General features: G+C 35.7%; 1 protein-coding gene across 1 annotated transcript in view; it reads right to left on the bottom strand.

The window, feature by feature from the left end:
• Positions 1-1,254: 1,254 nt before the first annotated feature.
• The window catches only part of LOC139511986 (uncharacterized), a 34,064-nt gene continuing 18,142 nt past the window's right edge, over positions 1,255-17,176 (bottom strand). Inside the window, exons 15-26 of the mRNA XM_071299290.1 lie at positions 16,821-17,159; positions 15,871-16,209; positions 14,921-15,259; positions 13,967-14,305; positions 13,014-13,352; positions 12,063-12,401; positions 11,112-11,450; positions 10,158-10,496; positions 9,199-9,541; positions 8,275-8,627; positions 2,272-6,255; positions 1,255-1,658 (exon numbers count right to left, since the gene is read on the bottom strand). Of these exons, the coding sequence (XP_071155391.1) occupies positions 1,564-1,658; positions 2,272-6,255; positions 8,275-8,627; positions 9,199-9,541; positions 10,158-10,496; positions 11,112-11,450; positions 12,063-12,401; positions 13,014-13,352; positions 13,967-14,305; positions 14,921-15,259; positions 15,871-16,209; positions 16,821-17,159 (7,487 nt within the window). The 3' untranslated portion in view covers positions 1,255-1,563. The remainder of the gene's footprint in view (positions 1,659-2,271; positions 6,256-8,274; positions 8,628-9,198; positions 9,542-10,157; positions 10,497-11,111; positions 11,451-12,062; positions 12,402-13,013; positions 13,353-13,966; positions 14,306-14,920; positions 15,260-15,870; positions 16,210-16,820; positions 17,160-17,176) is intronic.

Below are 17,176 nucleotides of genomic sequence, written 5' to 3'. Positions count from 1 at the left end.
CAGTCATTTTCTAATGTAGAAAATTTTGGATTAAACCTGCTTTTATAGCTAGCTAATCATCTTACTTGTATGACACACACAACCTTTTAGATAAACAATGCAAGGCTACTGAAATCAATAAAGCATGTTTAATAGTTGCACCAAATATCCTGCCAAAAATGAAAAACAGGAATAGTGAGTGCATATCCAAAATAAATTCTAAATCTTATCATCTGAACAGAGTAAATTCCCAAAGTAACTGATACATAAGTATCTTACAAGACCTATCTGAGGGCTGTCAGGTCTATTGATAGGTAAAATATCTGTCAAGTCTCCACTTTTCTCCAATTTTCCAGTTGTAGGTTGGCCTACCTTACAGAAACTATTTATTAAGGCCCCGCCTAATGATAGACGCACTATAGTGATTTGTCTGTCATTCCGTAACAAATTGTGTCCACTATATCTAGAGCAAAAAAATACAAATAACATAAATACAAAAAAACACTTAAGTTCTTATCTAAACGAAGAAATATCAAAAATTGATTATGAATCTACGTGGGATTCCTTTTATCCACAGACAACAATATAAGGAATACATCATAAAAAAAAGTCATTTAATATGGTGAATCTAATTCTACTTTAACTAGTAGAGTTGCAACAATGTTGAAATCAGCACGTAATAACATGAATAATGTCAACAATGTGTTTTCAGGACACAAATACTTCAAGCCACATTAAAATACTTCCTACCAAACTAGCCTGAATCCATTTAGGGATCAATAAATCTAAAGTTAAGTTCACATCAACAATAAATAGACTGAACTTTGGGCAGATTTTTGCATCATTGAAATAAAATTTCGGCAGACTTTTACAATCTTCTTTGCACTCGAAGACAAACATGTTTCTTTTACGACAAATCAGATAAGATTGCAACCCGGCAGTAATGCTGCTATTGTAATTGTTTTAGCTACCGGTATAAAGTATTCAAAGAGTGACTTAATTCAAAATATTTGGTACAATATCCAGTGTAGCTGTATTTGAAAAATTATTTTTGGACCCGGTACACATTACTTGGTTAAAACCCTAGGTTAAATTTTTAACTGGGGTTTACGTGATCAGGAATTAAAATTCTGTTGTTCATCTTCCTTTACCATGGGTATGTAACCCTTTGATAAAAAAAACCAACTTTTAACCAAGGGTTTAATTTATCTATATCCTTTTATAGCAATATGACAGAAGTTCCTTATTCAGATAAAAAAGACGAACAAAGCATAATTTCATTTTAACAAATTTATACTTACACCAAATATAACTAACATTGCAATTTATTTCTTACAAAACTGCAATTGGTGTTCTTGTTATAATTTAGTTTTCAGTTAAAGCTATTGTGTATGTAACCTTGTTTCTTTGGTTCTACATTTTTTTAAAACATGATTGATTTGATAAATTGATAATTCAATAACAAAATCTGCATTCAAACTTCTAATTTTCATTTATGAACAGTTACTGTATATAAATATCTGATATATCACATTTGATTTTTCATTTTTACAAATGAATATCACGAAAAGCTATGTTTTACTTTCAAGCATCTCTGCAAAACATTTTCTGGATTGCTATCATCATAAGAACTGTAAGAATCATCATCTTTGTGCTGAAGAACGACCATACAGATGAACCTATAACAAGATAAATGTTTACTTGCATTAAACCAGGTTTAATAAGAAAATGCCTGTACCGAGTCAGGAATATGACGGTTGTTGTCCATTCGTTTGATGTATTTGAGCTTTTGGTTTTGAAAATTCTTCGGAGTTCAATATTTTTGTAATTTTACTTTTTGCAAGATATATTTTTCGTTAGAGTAATATGATCTTTCTGTTGAATGTCAATAGCTTTCTAATTGGCATAAGATTTGCCATCCTGTTGGTTGTTTGGTTTAATATTTTCGACTTGTTTACCTCGTGGTCCTTATTTTTAATGCAAGACCTGTAAATATCTCAATTTCAAATAAATTTTGCCTGTTTTTTTTTTGTTTTTTTTTTTTATTTTAGAAACATAAAGGAAACCTTTAAAAGTATTTAGTTAATTTAACAAGCTGTTTTATAACACAAACTATTTTCATATATTTCTTTTTCGCAAGAAAACGCAATGCAGTGCTTATAATTCATAGTTATGTTCGGGGTTTTTTTGTTTGTGTTTTCATACCTTTTAAAATGAATTGTAAAACTTGAAAGAAAATAATTTACAGTACATTAGATGTGTGCTGTGACAAATTGAAAAAGATATACTTACTGCCTGATCCAAGATTATTTGATAGACTTGATTGTGTCGTTGTAGAGGAGTTTGAACTCATATTAGACGATGTTTGGGTCGTTTGTTGAGAAGATGCGGTATTTACAGAACTTGAAGTCGACGATGAAGTTATTGTTGTAGAATGAGAAGTTGTAGAGGACGTTGTAGGCTGGGTTGTTTGGGTCGTTTGTTGAGAAGATGCGGTATTTACAGAACTTGAAGTCGACGATGAAGTTATTGTTGTAGAATGAGAAGTTGTAGAGGACGTTGTAGGCTGGGTTGTTTGGGTCGTTTGTTGAGAAGATGCGGTATTTACAGAACTTGAAGTCGACGATGAAGTTATTGTTGTAGAATGAGAAGTTGTAGAGGACGTTGTAGGCTGGGTTGATGGAGCTCCATTTACACTGCTTGATGCAGGTGTAGTCGGTGTATTTTGGATTGGCTGAGTGGTTTGAAGAGGTATAGAGGCACTAACTATAGATGACTGCGTTGTTTGTATTAAAGTAGGTACGTTTACACTGCTCGATGCAGGTGTAATCGGTGTATTATGAATAATTTGAGATGTAGTGTTTGGAGGTACTACAGTTGTCAAATCAGTTGATAGGCTATTACTCATAACAAACGATCCGACAATGGTACTGAATGCTGGAGTGGTTGGTGTATTTTGGGTAACCTGTGACATAGTGTGTGGAGATACAGATGTTTTCAAAGCAGGTGTCTGGCTATTTTGCACTAGAGGAGATCCATTAATGCTGCTAAATGATGGTGTTATTGGTGTATTTTGGATAACCTGAGACATCGTGTGAGGAGGTATTGATGTTGTCAAAGCAGGTGCCTGGCTATTGCTCATTATAGACGATCCTATAATGCTACTGAATGCTAGAGTGGTTTGTGTATTTTGGATAACCTGAGACATAGTTTGCGGAAGTACTGATGTTGTCAAAGCAGGTGCCTGGCTATTGCCCATTAAAGACGATCCGATAATGCTACTGAATGCTAGAGTGGTTGGCGTATTTTGGATAACCTGAGACATCGTGTGACGAGGTATTGATGTTGTCAAAGCAGGTGCCTGGCTATTGCTCATCATAGACGATCCTATAATGCTACTGAATGCTGGAGTGGTTGGTGTATTTTGGATAACATGAGACATAGATTGCGGTGGTACTGATGTTGTCAATGCAAGTGCCTGGCTATTTTGCACCAGAGGAGATCCATAAATGCTGCTAAATGCTATTGATGTTGGCGAAGTTTGAATAACATGAGACATACTGTGCGGAGGTACTGATGTTGTCAAAGCAGGTGCCTGGCTATTTTGTACCAGAGGTGATCTATTAATGCTGCTAAATGCTATTGATGTTGGTGTATTTTGGATAACCTGAGACATAGTCTGTTGAGGTACTGATGTTGTCAAAACAGGTGCTTGGCTATTTTGTACCAAAGGAGATCCATTAATGCTGCTCAATGTTATTGTTGTTGGTGTAGTTTGGATAACATGAGACATAGTGTTTGCAGGTATTGATGTTGTCAAAGCAGGTGCCTTGGTATTTCCCATCATAGACGATCCTATAATGCTACTTAATGCGGGAGTGGTTGGTGTATTTTGGATAACATGAGACATAGATTGCGGTGGTACTGATGTTGTTAAAGCAGGTGCATGGCTACTTTGCACTCGAGGAGATCCATTAATGCTGCTCAATGTTATTGATGTTGGTGAACTTTGGATAACATGAGACATAGTGTTTGCAGGTATTGATGCTGTCAAAGCAGGTGCCTGGCTATTTCCCATTATAGACGTTCCTATAATGCTACTGAATGCTGGAGTGGTTGGTGTATTTTGGATAACATGAGACATAGATTGCGATGGTACTGATGTTGTCAATGCAGGTGCCTGGCTATTTTGCACCAGAGGAGATCCATTAATGCTGCTAAATGCTATTGATGTTGGTAAGGTTTGAATAACATGAGACATACTGTGCGGAGGTACTGATGTTGTCAAAGCAGGTGCCTGGCTATTTTGTACCAGAGGTGATCTATTAATGCTGCTAAATGCTATTGATGTTGGTGTATTTTGGATAACTTGAGACATAGTCTGTGGAGGTACTGATGTTGTCAAAACAGGTGCCTGGCTATTTTGTACCAAAGGAGATCCATTAATGTTGCTAAATGCTATTGTTGTTGGTGTAGTTTGGATAACATGAGACATAGTCTGTGGAGGTACTGATGTTGTCAAAACAGGTGCCTGGCTTTTTTGTACCAAAGGAGATCCATTAATGCTGCTCAATGTTATTGTTGTTGGTGTAGTTTGAATAACATGAGACATAGTGTTTGGAGGTATTGATGTTGTCAAAGCAGGTGCCTGGGTATTGCCCAGCATAGACGATCCTATAATACTACTGAATGCTGGAGTGGTTGGTGTATTTTGGATAACATGAGACATACTGTGTGGAGGTATTGATGCTGTCAAAGCAGGTGTCTGGCTATTGCCCATTATAGACGATCCTAAAATGCTACTGAATGCGGGTGTGGCTGGTGTATTTTGGATAACATGAGACATAGATTGGGGTGGTACTGATGTTGTCAAAACAGGTGCCTGGCTATTTTGTACCAAAGGAGATCCATTAATGCTGCTCAATGGTATTGTTGTTGGTGTAGTTTGGATAACATGAGACATAGATTGCGGTGGTACTGATGTTGTCAATGCAGGTGCCTGACTATTTTGCACCAGAGGAGATCCATTAATGTTGCTAAATGCTATTGTTGTTGGTGTAGTTTGGATAACATGAGACATAGTCTGTGGAGGAACTGATGTTGTCAAAACAGGTGCATGGCTATTTTGTACCAAAGGAGATCCATTAATGCTGCTCAATGTTATTGATGTTGGTGTAGTTTGAATAACATGAGACATAGTCTGTGGAGGAACTGATGTTGTCAAAGCAGGTGCCTGGGTATTGCCCATCATAGACGATCCTATCATACTACTGAATGCTGGAGTGGTTGGTGTATTTTGGATAACATGAGACACACTGTATGGAGGTATTGATGCTGTCAAAGCAGGTGCCTGACTATTGCCCATTATAGACGATCCTATTATGCTACTGAATGCGGGTGTGGTTGGTGTATTTTGGATAACATGAGACATACTGTGTGGAGGTATTGATGCTGTCAAAGCAGGTGTCTGGCTATTGCCCATTATAGACGATCCTATAATGCTACTGAATGCGGGTGTGGTTGGTGTATTTTGGATAACATGAGACATAGATTGTGGTGGTACTGATGTTGTCAAAACAGGTGCCTGGCTATTTTGCACAAGAGGAGATCCATTAATGCTGCTTAATGATAGTGATGTTGGTGTATTTTGGATTAGATGCGACATAGTGTGCGGAGGTACTGATGTTGTCAAAGCAGGTGCTTGGCTATAATACACCAGAGGAGATCCAGCTATGCTACTGAATGTTGGAGTGGTTTGTGAACTATGAATAATCTGAGACACACTTTGCTGAGTTAATGAGCTTCCACTAGCATAAGCCTGACTGTTCTGCAACATATGAGATGGATTTATGCTGCTAACTGATGGCGTTGTTGGTGTATTTTGAACAAATTGCGACATGCTTTGCGGAAGCACTGATGGAGTTGTCTGGATTGGATGCATAACTGACAGCCCATTGTAACTACTTGATGCAAGTGACATAGAGTTGCTTTGCATAATCTGTGTAGTTATTTGTTGTAATCCAATTGTACTTTGATTTGGAATGTTATTTGAAACTGAAATTGTGCTATACGAAGGCTGTATATTGGATTGTTGCATATAGTTGCTTGATGACAGCTGAGAGGGATTCATTCCCATGTAGTTACTTGAAAGCATTTGCAGTGTACTCATAGCAGACTGAAATACCATATTGGAATTCATAGATGTTGGTTGAATGTTGTAAACAGAAGACGTAGAATACATCAAAGTACTTTGTACAGATGTTGATGACATGTGACCTGCAAAAATATCAAACAGTTATTACTTTCATGGAAGATAAAAAAAACAAAAACAACGCTTGATTGAACAAAAAATGGTCATGCAAATTCACAACTTAATTAAACAATCTTATTTACGTAATAATTGTCTGATTTTTAAATATCAAATATTATTTTATGTCAAATTCAAATATATAATAAGTCTTTGTCGAATGTTGATTAAGCACACGTTTCAGTATAAAGCAACACTTAAAAGAGGTTATATGTCATTTACATTTTTGTCGAGCCTGCAACTTTTGTTGCAGAAAGCTCGACATAGGGATAGTGATCCGGCGGCGGCGGCGGCGGCTACGGCGGCGGCGGCGGCTACGGCGGCGGCGTTAGCTAACTTCTTAAAAGCTTTATATTTTAGAAGGTGGAAGACCTGGATGCTTCATACTTTGTATATAGATGCCTCATGTTACGAAGTTTCCGTCAGTCACATGTCCAATGTCCTTGACCTCATTTTCATGGTTCAGTGACCACTTGAAAAAAAAGTTCAAATTTTTTGTAATGTTGAATTCTCTCTTATTATAAGTAATAGGATAACCATATTTGATATGTGCGTACCTTGCAAGGTCCTCATGTCTGTCAGACAGTTTTCACTTGACCTCGACCTCATTTCATGGATCAGTGAACAAGGTTAAGTTTTGGTGGTCAAGTCCATATCTTAGATACTATAAGCAATAGGGCTAGTATATTGGGTGTATGGAAGGACTGTAAGGTGTACATGTCCAACTGGCAGGTGTCATCTGACCTTGACCTCATTTTCATGGTTCAGTGGTTGTAGTTAAATTTTTGTGTTTTGGTCTGTTGTTCTCATACTATATGCAATAGGTCTACTATATTTGTTGTATGGAATGATTGTAAGGTGTACATGTCTAGCGAGCAGATGTCATGTGACCTTGACCTCATTTTCATGGTTCAGTGGTCAAAGTTAAGTTTTTGAGTTTTGGTCTTTTTATCTTATACTATATGCCATAGGTCAACTATATTTGGTGTATGGAAATATTTTATGATCTTTATGTCAGTCGCGCAGGTTTTATTTGACCGTGACCTCATTTTCACGGATCATTGCACAGTGTTAAGTTTTTGTGTTTTGGTCTATTTTTCTTAAACTATAAGTAATAGGTCAACTATATATGTTGTATAGAAGCATTGTTAGCTGTACATGTCTGCCTGGCATGGTTCATCTGACCTTGACCTCATTTTCAAGGTTCATTGGTCTTTGTTTAGTTATCTTGGTTAATGTTAAGTTTATGGTACAGTTGTTATAAAGCTTAGCTTTTTACTTAGGACTATCAACATAATATCAATGATTAGTGTAGAAGGCGAGACATTTCAGCGTGTGCACTCTTGTTATGATAAATGTTATGCATAACAGTATTTTCTGTTTAACACATCATTATTTATGTTTGAAAAACCAACTATATTTACTCTTGATAAGACATTACAACACTTGATTATATAAGTGGAATGCTATCACAGCCTTATATCAGTATGGTATACAAAACCAACTTTGTTTACTATCATCTAGAAATAACATCATTCCCGATATAATTGTAGATCATTGTAAAGTAAATAATGCTTTAATGTATAGCATTAAAAATAGTATTAACGGTACCGATATTGTTCTACACAAGATGAGCTTTTCGACAATAAACGCCTCTCCAGTTATGCTGAACAGAACAATTTAACTACAAAAGTAATCAAGCCCGGAATAAATGTCACGAACAGACTAAATGTGACGAAAGGTAAAAAAAAATCTTTTTAAGGAACGACTATAATATATTTTTCTGTTTATGAAGAAATAACATTAAAAAAAAATATTACAGTCATTCCTTATAAATAAAATTTAAATTCCATTTTAGGCCGAAGTAAACCATGAAAAGACGTTGACGATGTCACTGTCACATAACAAAATTATGTATTTCAGCGATAGACAAAACACTGTAAGCCATCCAAAATTAAATTATTTCAAAATATATTAAAATAACCTACTGTTGCACTCAACTGCTGCATCATCCATCTGATAACACATTCCATTTGTTGTGTCGTTCTCGTTGACATAACAATCGAAGGCATCCGTTTCGTTACCCATGCAAAAGACGCCATAGGCATTAGCCCGATCATATGACCAGTCGCGCGGCAGATATTTGGCTCCTCCTGACATTCCAAGCCCAAGATGTCTACATAAAACTCCAGCATCGATATCATCCCATTCATATGAACAGATGGTTTCAGTAGTTCCATTTTCAGTGTACAAGACCCTTCCATCAGAATTAACAGCCAGTGTACCAGTTTTGTCGTCTGAAAATCCAAATATAAAGTTAGTATAGAAATTATTGTTTAAACTGTCGTTTTCATATATGGATTAATCAATTCAATTTAACCTATCAACCCTAATAAACTCAATTAACAATCTGTAGATATGGACAAACGTTGATAGATCAGCGACTTAATCGGATATTTGAATCCAATCTTCTCAACACAATGATTGTAGTAGTCATACTAGATACTTTTGTATTAGGTTTTCGAGAGCAATGGTGTTTTAAAAGGATTTTTAAACTAACTGTTTTTCGATAAGGCCAAAAGTTATTTACTGCCTCCTGGAAAATGTAAGAATAAACAAAATAAAAGAGCATTGATAATTTAAAAAAAGGCATATTCTACCCAATACGTACACAGAATATTTGATTTTTAAAAGAAATAATCTGATATCAAACGATGAATTTTGCATTAAAAAAAAGTAAGCTCACATCAATCGAATGAATATCAATCATCTTATGACAATATCGTCCACAAAATGCATGAAAAATTTCCCCCTAGATCGTAAGCAACCAACAATCAATCAGTCGATAAAATGACAATATTTCAACATTCTATTTTGACTCTTTGTAAGTGTTAGCGATATATGAATTTGACTTACTCCAAAATTGGTTCATCGGCATTGAATAAGGGTGACAATCAACTGCTGCATCATCCATCTGATAGCACATTCCATGTGTTGTGTCGTTCTCGTTGACATAACAATCGAAGGCATCCGTTTCGTTACCCATGCAAAAGACGCCATAGGCATTAGCCCGATCATATGACCAGTCGCGCGGCAGATATTTGGCTCCTCCTGACATTCCAAGCCCAAGATGTCTACATAAAACTCCAGCATCGATATCATCCCATTCATATGAACAGATGGTTTCAGTAGTTCCATTTTCAGTGTACAAGACCCTTCCGTCGGAATTAACAGCCAGTGTACCTTTTTTGTCATCTGAAAATCAAATATAAAGTTAGTATAGAAAATAATGCTTCAACTGTCGTTTTCATATATGGATCAATCAATTCATTAAACCTATCAACCCTAATAAGCTTTATTAACAATCTGTGAATATGGCCAAATGTTGATACATCAGCGATTAAATCGGATATTTGAATCCAATCTTCTCAACACTATGATTTTAGTAGTCAAACTCGATACTTTTGTTTGAGGTTTTCGGGAGCAATGGTGTTTTAAGAGGATTTTTAAACTAACCTTTTCGATAAAGCCAAAAGTTATTTACTGCCTCTCGGAAAATGTAAGAATAAACAAAATAAAGGAGCATTGATAATAAAAAAAAAATGCATATTCTACCCAATACGTACACAGAATATTTCATATTTAGAAGAAATAATCTGATATCAAACGATGAATTTTGCATTAAAAAAAAGTAAGCTCACATCAATCGAATGAATATCAATCATCTTATGACAATATCGTCCACAAAATGCATGAAAAATTTCCCCCTAGATCGTAAGCAACCCACAATCAATCAGTCGATAAAATGACAATATTTCAACATTCTATTTTGACTCTTTGTAAGTGTTAGCGATATATGAATTTGACTTACTCCAAAATTGGTTCATCGGCATTGAATAAGGGTGACAATCAACTGCTGCATCATCCATGTGATAGCACATTCCATGTGTTGTGTCGTTCTCGTTGACATAACAATCGAAGGCATCCGTTTCGTTACCCATGCAAAAGACGCCATAGGCATTAGCCCGATCATATGACCAGTCGCGCGGCAGATATTTGGCTCCTCCTGACATTCCAAGCCCAAGATGTCTACATAAAACTCCAGCATCGATATCATCCCATTCATATGAACAGATGGTTTCAGTAGTTCCATTTTCAGTGTACAAGACCCTTCCGTCGGAATTAACAGCCAGTGTACCTTTTTTGTCATCTGAAAATCAAATATAAAGTTAGTATAGAAAATAATGCTTCAACTGTCGTTTTCATATATGGATCAATCAATTCATTAAACCTATCAACCCTAATAAGCTTTATTAACAATCTGTGAATATGGCCAAATGTTGATACATCAGCGATTAAATCGGATATTTGAATCCAATCTTCTCAACACTATGATTTTAGTAGTCAAACTCGATACTTTTGTTTGAGGTTTTCGGGAGCAATGGTGTTTTAAGAGGATTTTTAAACTAACCTTTTCGATAAAGCCAAAAGTTATTTACTGCCTCTCGGAAAATGTAAGAATAAACAAAATAAAGGAGCATTGATAATAAAAAAAAATGCATATTCTACCCAATACGTACACAGAATATTTCATATTTAGAAGAAATAATCTGATATCAAACGATGAATTTTGCATTAAAAAAAAGTAAGCTCACATCAATCGAATGAATATCAATCATCTTATGACAATATCGTCCACAAAATGCATGAAAAATTTCCCCCTAGATCGTAAGCAACCCACAATCAATCAGTCGATAAAATGACAATATTTCAACATTCTATTTTGACTCTTTGTAAGTGTTAGCGATATATGAATTTGACTTACTCCAAAATTGGTTCATCGGCATTGAATAAGGGTGACAATCAACTGCTGCATCATCCATGTGATAGCACATTCCATGTGTTGTGTCATTCTCGTTGACATAACAATCGAAGGCATCCGTTTCGTTACCCATGCAAAAGACGCCATAGGCATTAGCCCGATCATATGACCAGTCGCGCGGCAGATATTTGGCTCCTCCTGACATTCCAAGCCCAAGATGTCTACATAAAACTCCAGCATCGATATCATCCCATTCATATGAACAGATGGTTTCAGTAGTTCCATTTTCAGTGTACAAGACCCTTCCGTCGGAATTAACAGCCAGTGTACCATTTTTGTCATCTGAAAATCAAATATAAAGTTAGTATAGAAATTAACGCTTCAACTGTCGTTTTCATATATGGATCAATCAATTCATTAAACCTATCAACCCTAATAAGCTTACTTAACAATCTGGGGATATGACCAAATGTTGATACATCAGCGATTAAATTGGATATTTGAATCCAATCTTCTCAACACTATGATTGTAGTAGTCAAACTCGATACTTTTGTTTGAGGTTTTCGGGAGCAATGGTGTTTTAAGAGGATTTTTAAACTAACCTTTTCGATAAAGCCAAAAGTTATTTACTGCCTCTCGCGAAATGTCAGAATAAACAAAATAAAGGAGCATTGATAATAAAAAAAAAATGCATATTCTACCCAATACGTACACAGAATATTTCATATTTAGAAGAAATAATATATCAAACGACGATCTTTGCTTTTAAAGAAGTAAGCTCACATCAATCGAATAAATATCAATCATCTAATGACAATATCGTCCACAAAATGCATGAAAAATTTCCCACTAGATCGTAAACAACCAACAATCAATCAGTCGATCAAATGACAATATTTCAACATTCAATTTTGACTCTTTGTAAGTGTAAGCGATATATGAATTTGACTTACTCCAAAATTGGTTCATCGGCATTGAATAAGGGTGACAATCAACTGCTGCATCATCCATGTGATAGCACATTCCATGTGTTGTGTCGTTCTCGTTGACATAACAATCGAAGGCATCCGTTTCGTTACCCATGCAAAAGACGCCATAGGCATTAGCACGATCATATGACCAGTCGCGCGGCAGATATTTGGCTCCTCCTGACATTCCAAGCCCAAGATGTCTACATAAAACTCCAGCATCGATATCATCCCATTCATATGAACAGATGGTTTCAGTAGTTCCATTTTCAGTGTACAAGACCCTTCCGTCGGAATTAACAGCCAGTGTACCATTTTTGTCATCTGAAAATCAAATATAAAGTTAGTATAGAAATTAACACTTCAACTGTCGTTTTCATATATGGATCAATCAATTCATTAAACCTATCAACCCTAATAAGCTTACTTAACAATCTGGGGATATGACCAAATGTTGATACATCAGCGATTAAATTGGATATTTGAATCCAATCTTCTCAACACTATGATTGTAGTAGTCAAACTCGATACTTTTGTTTGAGGTTTTCGGGAGCAATGGTGTTTTAAGAGGATTTTTAAACTAACCTTTTCGATAAAGCCAAAAGTTATTTACTGCCTCTCGGAAAATGTCAGAATAAACAAAATAAAGGAGCATTGATAATAAAAAAAAAATGCATATTCTACCCAATACGTACACAGAATATTTCATATTTAGAAGAAATAATATATCAAACGACGATCTTTGCTTTTAGAGAAGTAAGCTCACATCAATCGAATAAATATCAATCATCTTATGACAATATCGTCCACAAAAAGCATGAAAAATTTCCCACTAAATCGTGAACAACCAACAATCAATCAGTCGATCAAATGACAATATTTCAACATTCAATTTTGACTCTTTGTACGTGTAAGCGATATATGAATTTGACTTACTCCAAAATTGGTTCATCGGCATTGAATAAGGGTGACAATCAACTGCTGCATCATCCATGTGATAGCACATTCCATGTGTTGTGTCGTTCTCGTTGACATAACAATCGAATGCATCCGTTTCGTTACCCATGCAAAAAACGCCATAGGCATTAGCCCGATCATATGACCAGTCGCGCGGCAGATATTTGGCTCCTCCTGACATTCCAAGCCCAAGATGTCTACATAAAACTCCAGCATCGATATCATCCCATTCATATGAACATATGGTTTCAGTAGTTCCATGTTCAGTGTACAAGACCCTTCCGTCGGAATTAACAGCCAGTGTACCATTTTTGTCATCTGAAAATCAAATATAAAGTTAGTATAGAAATTAACGCTTCAACTGTCGTTTTCATATATGGATCAATCAATTCATTAAACCTATCAACCCTAATAAGCTTAATTAACAATCTGTGGATATGGCCAAATGTTGATACATCAGCGATTAAATTGGATATTTGAATCCAATCTTCTCAACACTATGATTGTTGTAGTCAAACTCGATACTTTTGTTTGAGGTTTTCGGGAGCAATGGTGTTTTTTAAGAGGAGTTTTAAACTAACCTTTTCGATAAAGCCAACAGTTATTTACTGCCTCTCGTAAAATGTCAGAATAAACAAAATAAAGGAGCATTGATAATAAAAAAAAAATGCATATTCTACCCAATACGTACACAGAATATTTGATATTTAGAAGAAATAATATATCAAACGACGATCTTTGCTTTTAGAGAAGTAAGCTCACATCAATCGAATAAATATCAATCATCTAATGACAATATCGTCCACAAAATGCATGAAAAATTTCCCACTAGATCGTAAACAACCAACAATCAATCAGTCGAACAAATGACAATATTTCAACATTCAATTTTGACTCTTTGTAAGTGTAAGCGATATATGAATTTGACTTACTCCAAAATTGGTTCATCGGCATTGAATAAGGGTGACAATCAACTGCTGCATCATCCATGTGATAGCACATTCCATGTGTTGTGTCGTTCTCGTTGACATAACAATCGAAGGCATCCGTTTCGTTACCCATGCAAAAGACGCCATAGGCATTAGCCCGATCATATGACCAGTCGCGCGGCAGATATTTGGCTCCTCCTGACATTCCAAGCCCAAGATGTCTACATAAAACTCCAGCATCGATATCATCCCATTCATATGAACAGATGGTTTCAGTAGTTCCATTTTCAGTGTACAAGACCCTTCCGTCGGAATTAACAGCCAGTGTACCATTTTTGTCATCTGAAAATCAAATATAAAGTTAGTATAGAAATTAACGCTTCAACTGTCGTTTTCATATATGGATCAATCAATTCATTAAACCTATCAACCCTAGTAAGCTTACTTAACAATCTGGGGATATGACCAAATGTTGATACATCAGCGATTAAATTGGATATTTGAATCCAATCTTCTCAACACTATGATTGTAGTAGTCAAACTCGATACTTTGGTTTGAGGTTTTCGGGAGCAATGGTGTTTTAAGAGGATTTTTAAACTAACCTTTTCGATAAAGCCAAAAGTTATTTACTGCCTCTCGGAAAATGTCAGAATAAACAAAATAAAGGAGCATTGATAATAAAAAAAAAATGCATATTCTACCCAATACGTACACAGAATATTTCATATTTAGAAGAAATAATATGATATCAAACGACGATCTTTGCTTTTAAAGAAGTAAGCTCACATCAATCGAATAAATATCAATCATCTAATGACAATATCGTCCACATAATGCATGAAAAATTTCCCACTAGATCGTAAACAACCAACAATCAATCAGTCGATAAAATGACAATATTTCAACATTCAATTTTGATTTTTTGTAAGTGTAAGCGATATATGAATTTGACTTACTCCAAAATTGGTTCATCGGCATTGAATAAGGGTGACAATCAACTGCTGCATCATCCATGTGATAGCACATTCCATGTGTTGTGTCGTTCTCGTTGACATAACAATCGAAGGCATCCGTTTCGTTACCCATGCAAAAGACGCCATAGGCATTAGCCCGATCATATGACCAGTCGCGCGGCAGATATTTGGCTCCTCCTGACATTCCAAGCCCAAGATGTCTACATAAAACTCCAGCATCGATATCATCCCATTCATATGAACAGATGGTTTCAGAAGTTCCATTTTCAGTGTACAAGACCCTTCCGTCGGAATTAACAGCCAGTGTACCATTTTTGTCATCTGAAAATCAAATATAAAGTTAGTATAGAAATTAACGCTTCAACTGTCGTTTTCATATATGGATCAATCAATTCATTAAACCTATCAACCCTAATAAGCTTACGTAACAATCTGGGGATATGACCAAATGTTGATACATCAGCGATTAAATTGGATATTTGAATCCAATCTTCTCAACACTATGATTGTAGTAGTCAAACTCGATACTTTTGTTTGAGGTTTTCGGGAGCAATGGTGTTTTAAGAGGATTTTTAAACTAACCTTTTCGATAAAGCCAAAAGTTATTTACTGCCTCTCGGAAAATGTCAGAATAAACGAAATAAAGGATCATTGATAATAAAAAAAAATGCATATTCTACCCAATACGTACACAGAATATTTGATATTTAGAAGAAATAATATATCAAACGACGATCTTTGCTTTTAGAGAAGTAAGCTCACATCAATCGAATAAATATCAATCATCTAATGACAATATCGTCCACAAAATGCATGAAAAATTTCCCACTAGATCGTAAACAACCAACAATCAATCAGTCGATCAAATGACAATATTTCAACATTCAATTTTGACTCTTTGTAAGTGTAAGCGATATATGAATTTGACTTACTCCAAAATTGGTTCATCGGCATTGAATAAGGGTGACAATCAACTGCTGCATCATCCATGTGATAGCACATTCCATGTGTTGTGTCGTTCTCGTTGACATAACAATCGAAGGCATCCGTTTCGTTACCCATGCAAAAGACGCCATAGGCATTAGCCCGATCATATGACCAGTCGCGCGGCAGATATTTGGCTCCTCCTGACATTCCAAGCCCAAGATGTCTACATAAAACTCCAGCATCGATATCATCCCATTCATATGAACAGATGGTTTCAGTAGTTCCATTTTCAGTGTACAAGACCCTTCCGTCGGAATTAACAGCCAGTGTACCATTTTTGTCATCTGAAAATCAAATATAAAGTTAGTATAGAAATTAACGCTTCAACTGTCGTTTTCATATATGGATCAATCAATTCATTAAACCTATCAACCCTAATAAGCTTACTTAACAATCTGGGGATATGACCAAATGTTGATACATCAGCGATTAAATTGGATATTTGAATCCAATCTTCTCAACACTATGATTGTAGTAGTCAAACTCGATACTTTTGTTTGAGGTTTTCGGGAGCAATGGTGTTTTAAGAGGATTTTTAAACTAACCTTTTCGATAAAGCCAAAAGTTATTTACTGCCTCTCGGAAAATGTCAGAATAAACAAAATAAAGGAGCATTGATAATAAAAAAAAATGCATATTCTACCCAATACGTACACAGAATATTTGATATTTAGAAGAAATAATATATCAAACGACGATCTTTGCTTTTAAAGAAGTAAGCTCACATCAATTGAATAAATATCAATCATCTAATGACAATATCGTCCACAAAATGCATGAAAAATTTCCCACTAGATCGTAAACAACCAACAATCAATCAGTCGATCAAATGACAATATTTCAACATTCAATTTTGACTCTTTGTAAGTGTAAGCGATATATGAATTTGACTTACTCCAAAATTGGTTCATCGGCATTGAATAAGGGTGACAATCAACTGCTGCATCATCCATGTGATAGCACATTCCATGTGTTGTGTCGTTCTCGTTGACATAACAATCGAAGGCATCCGTTTCGTTACCCATGCAAAAGACGCCATAGGCATTAGCCCGATCATATGACCAGTCGCGCGGCAGATATTTGGCTCCTCCTGACATTCCAAGCCCAAGATGTCTACATAAAACTCCAGCATCGATATCATCCCATTCATATGAACAGATGGTTTCAGTAGTTCCATTTTCAGTGTACAAGACCCTTCCGTCGGAATTAACAGCCAGTGTACCATTTTTGTCATCTGAAAATCAAATATAA

This window comes from Mytilus edulis, chromosome 1 (assembly GCF_963676685.1).
Source record: "Mytilus edulis chromosome 1, xbMytEdul2.2, whole genome shotgun sequence".
Taxonomy (NCBI): Eukaryota; Metazoa; Mollusca; class Bivalvia; order Mytilida; family Mytilidae; genus Mytilus; species Mytilus edulis.
This window is presented reverse-complemented; position numbering and strand designations above follow the sequence as displayed.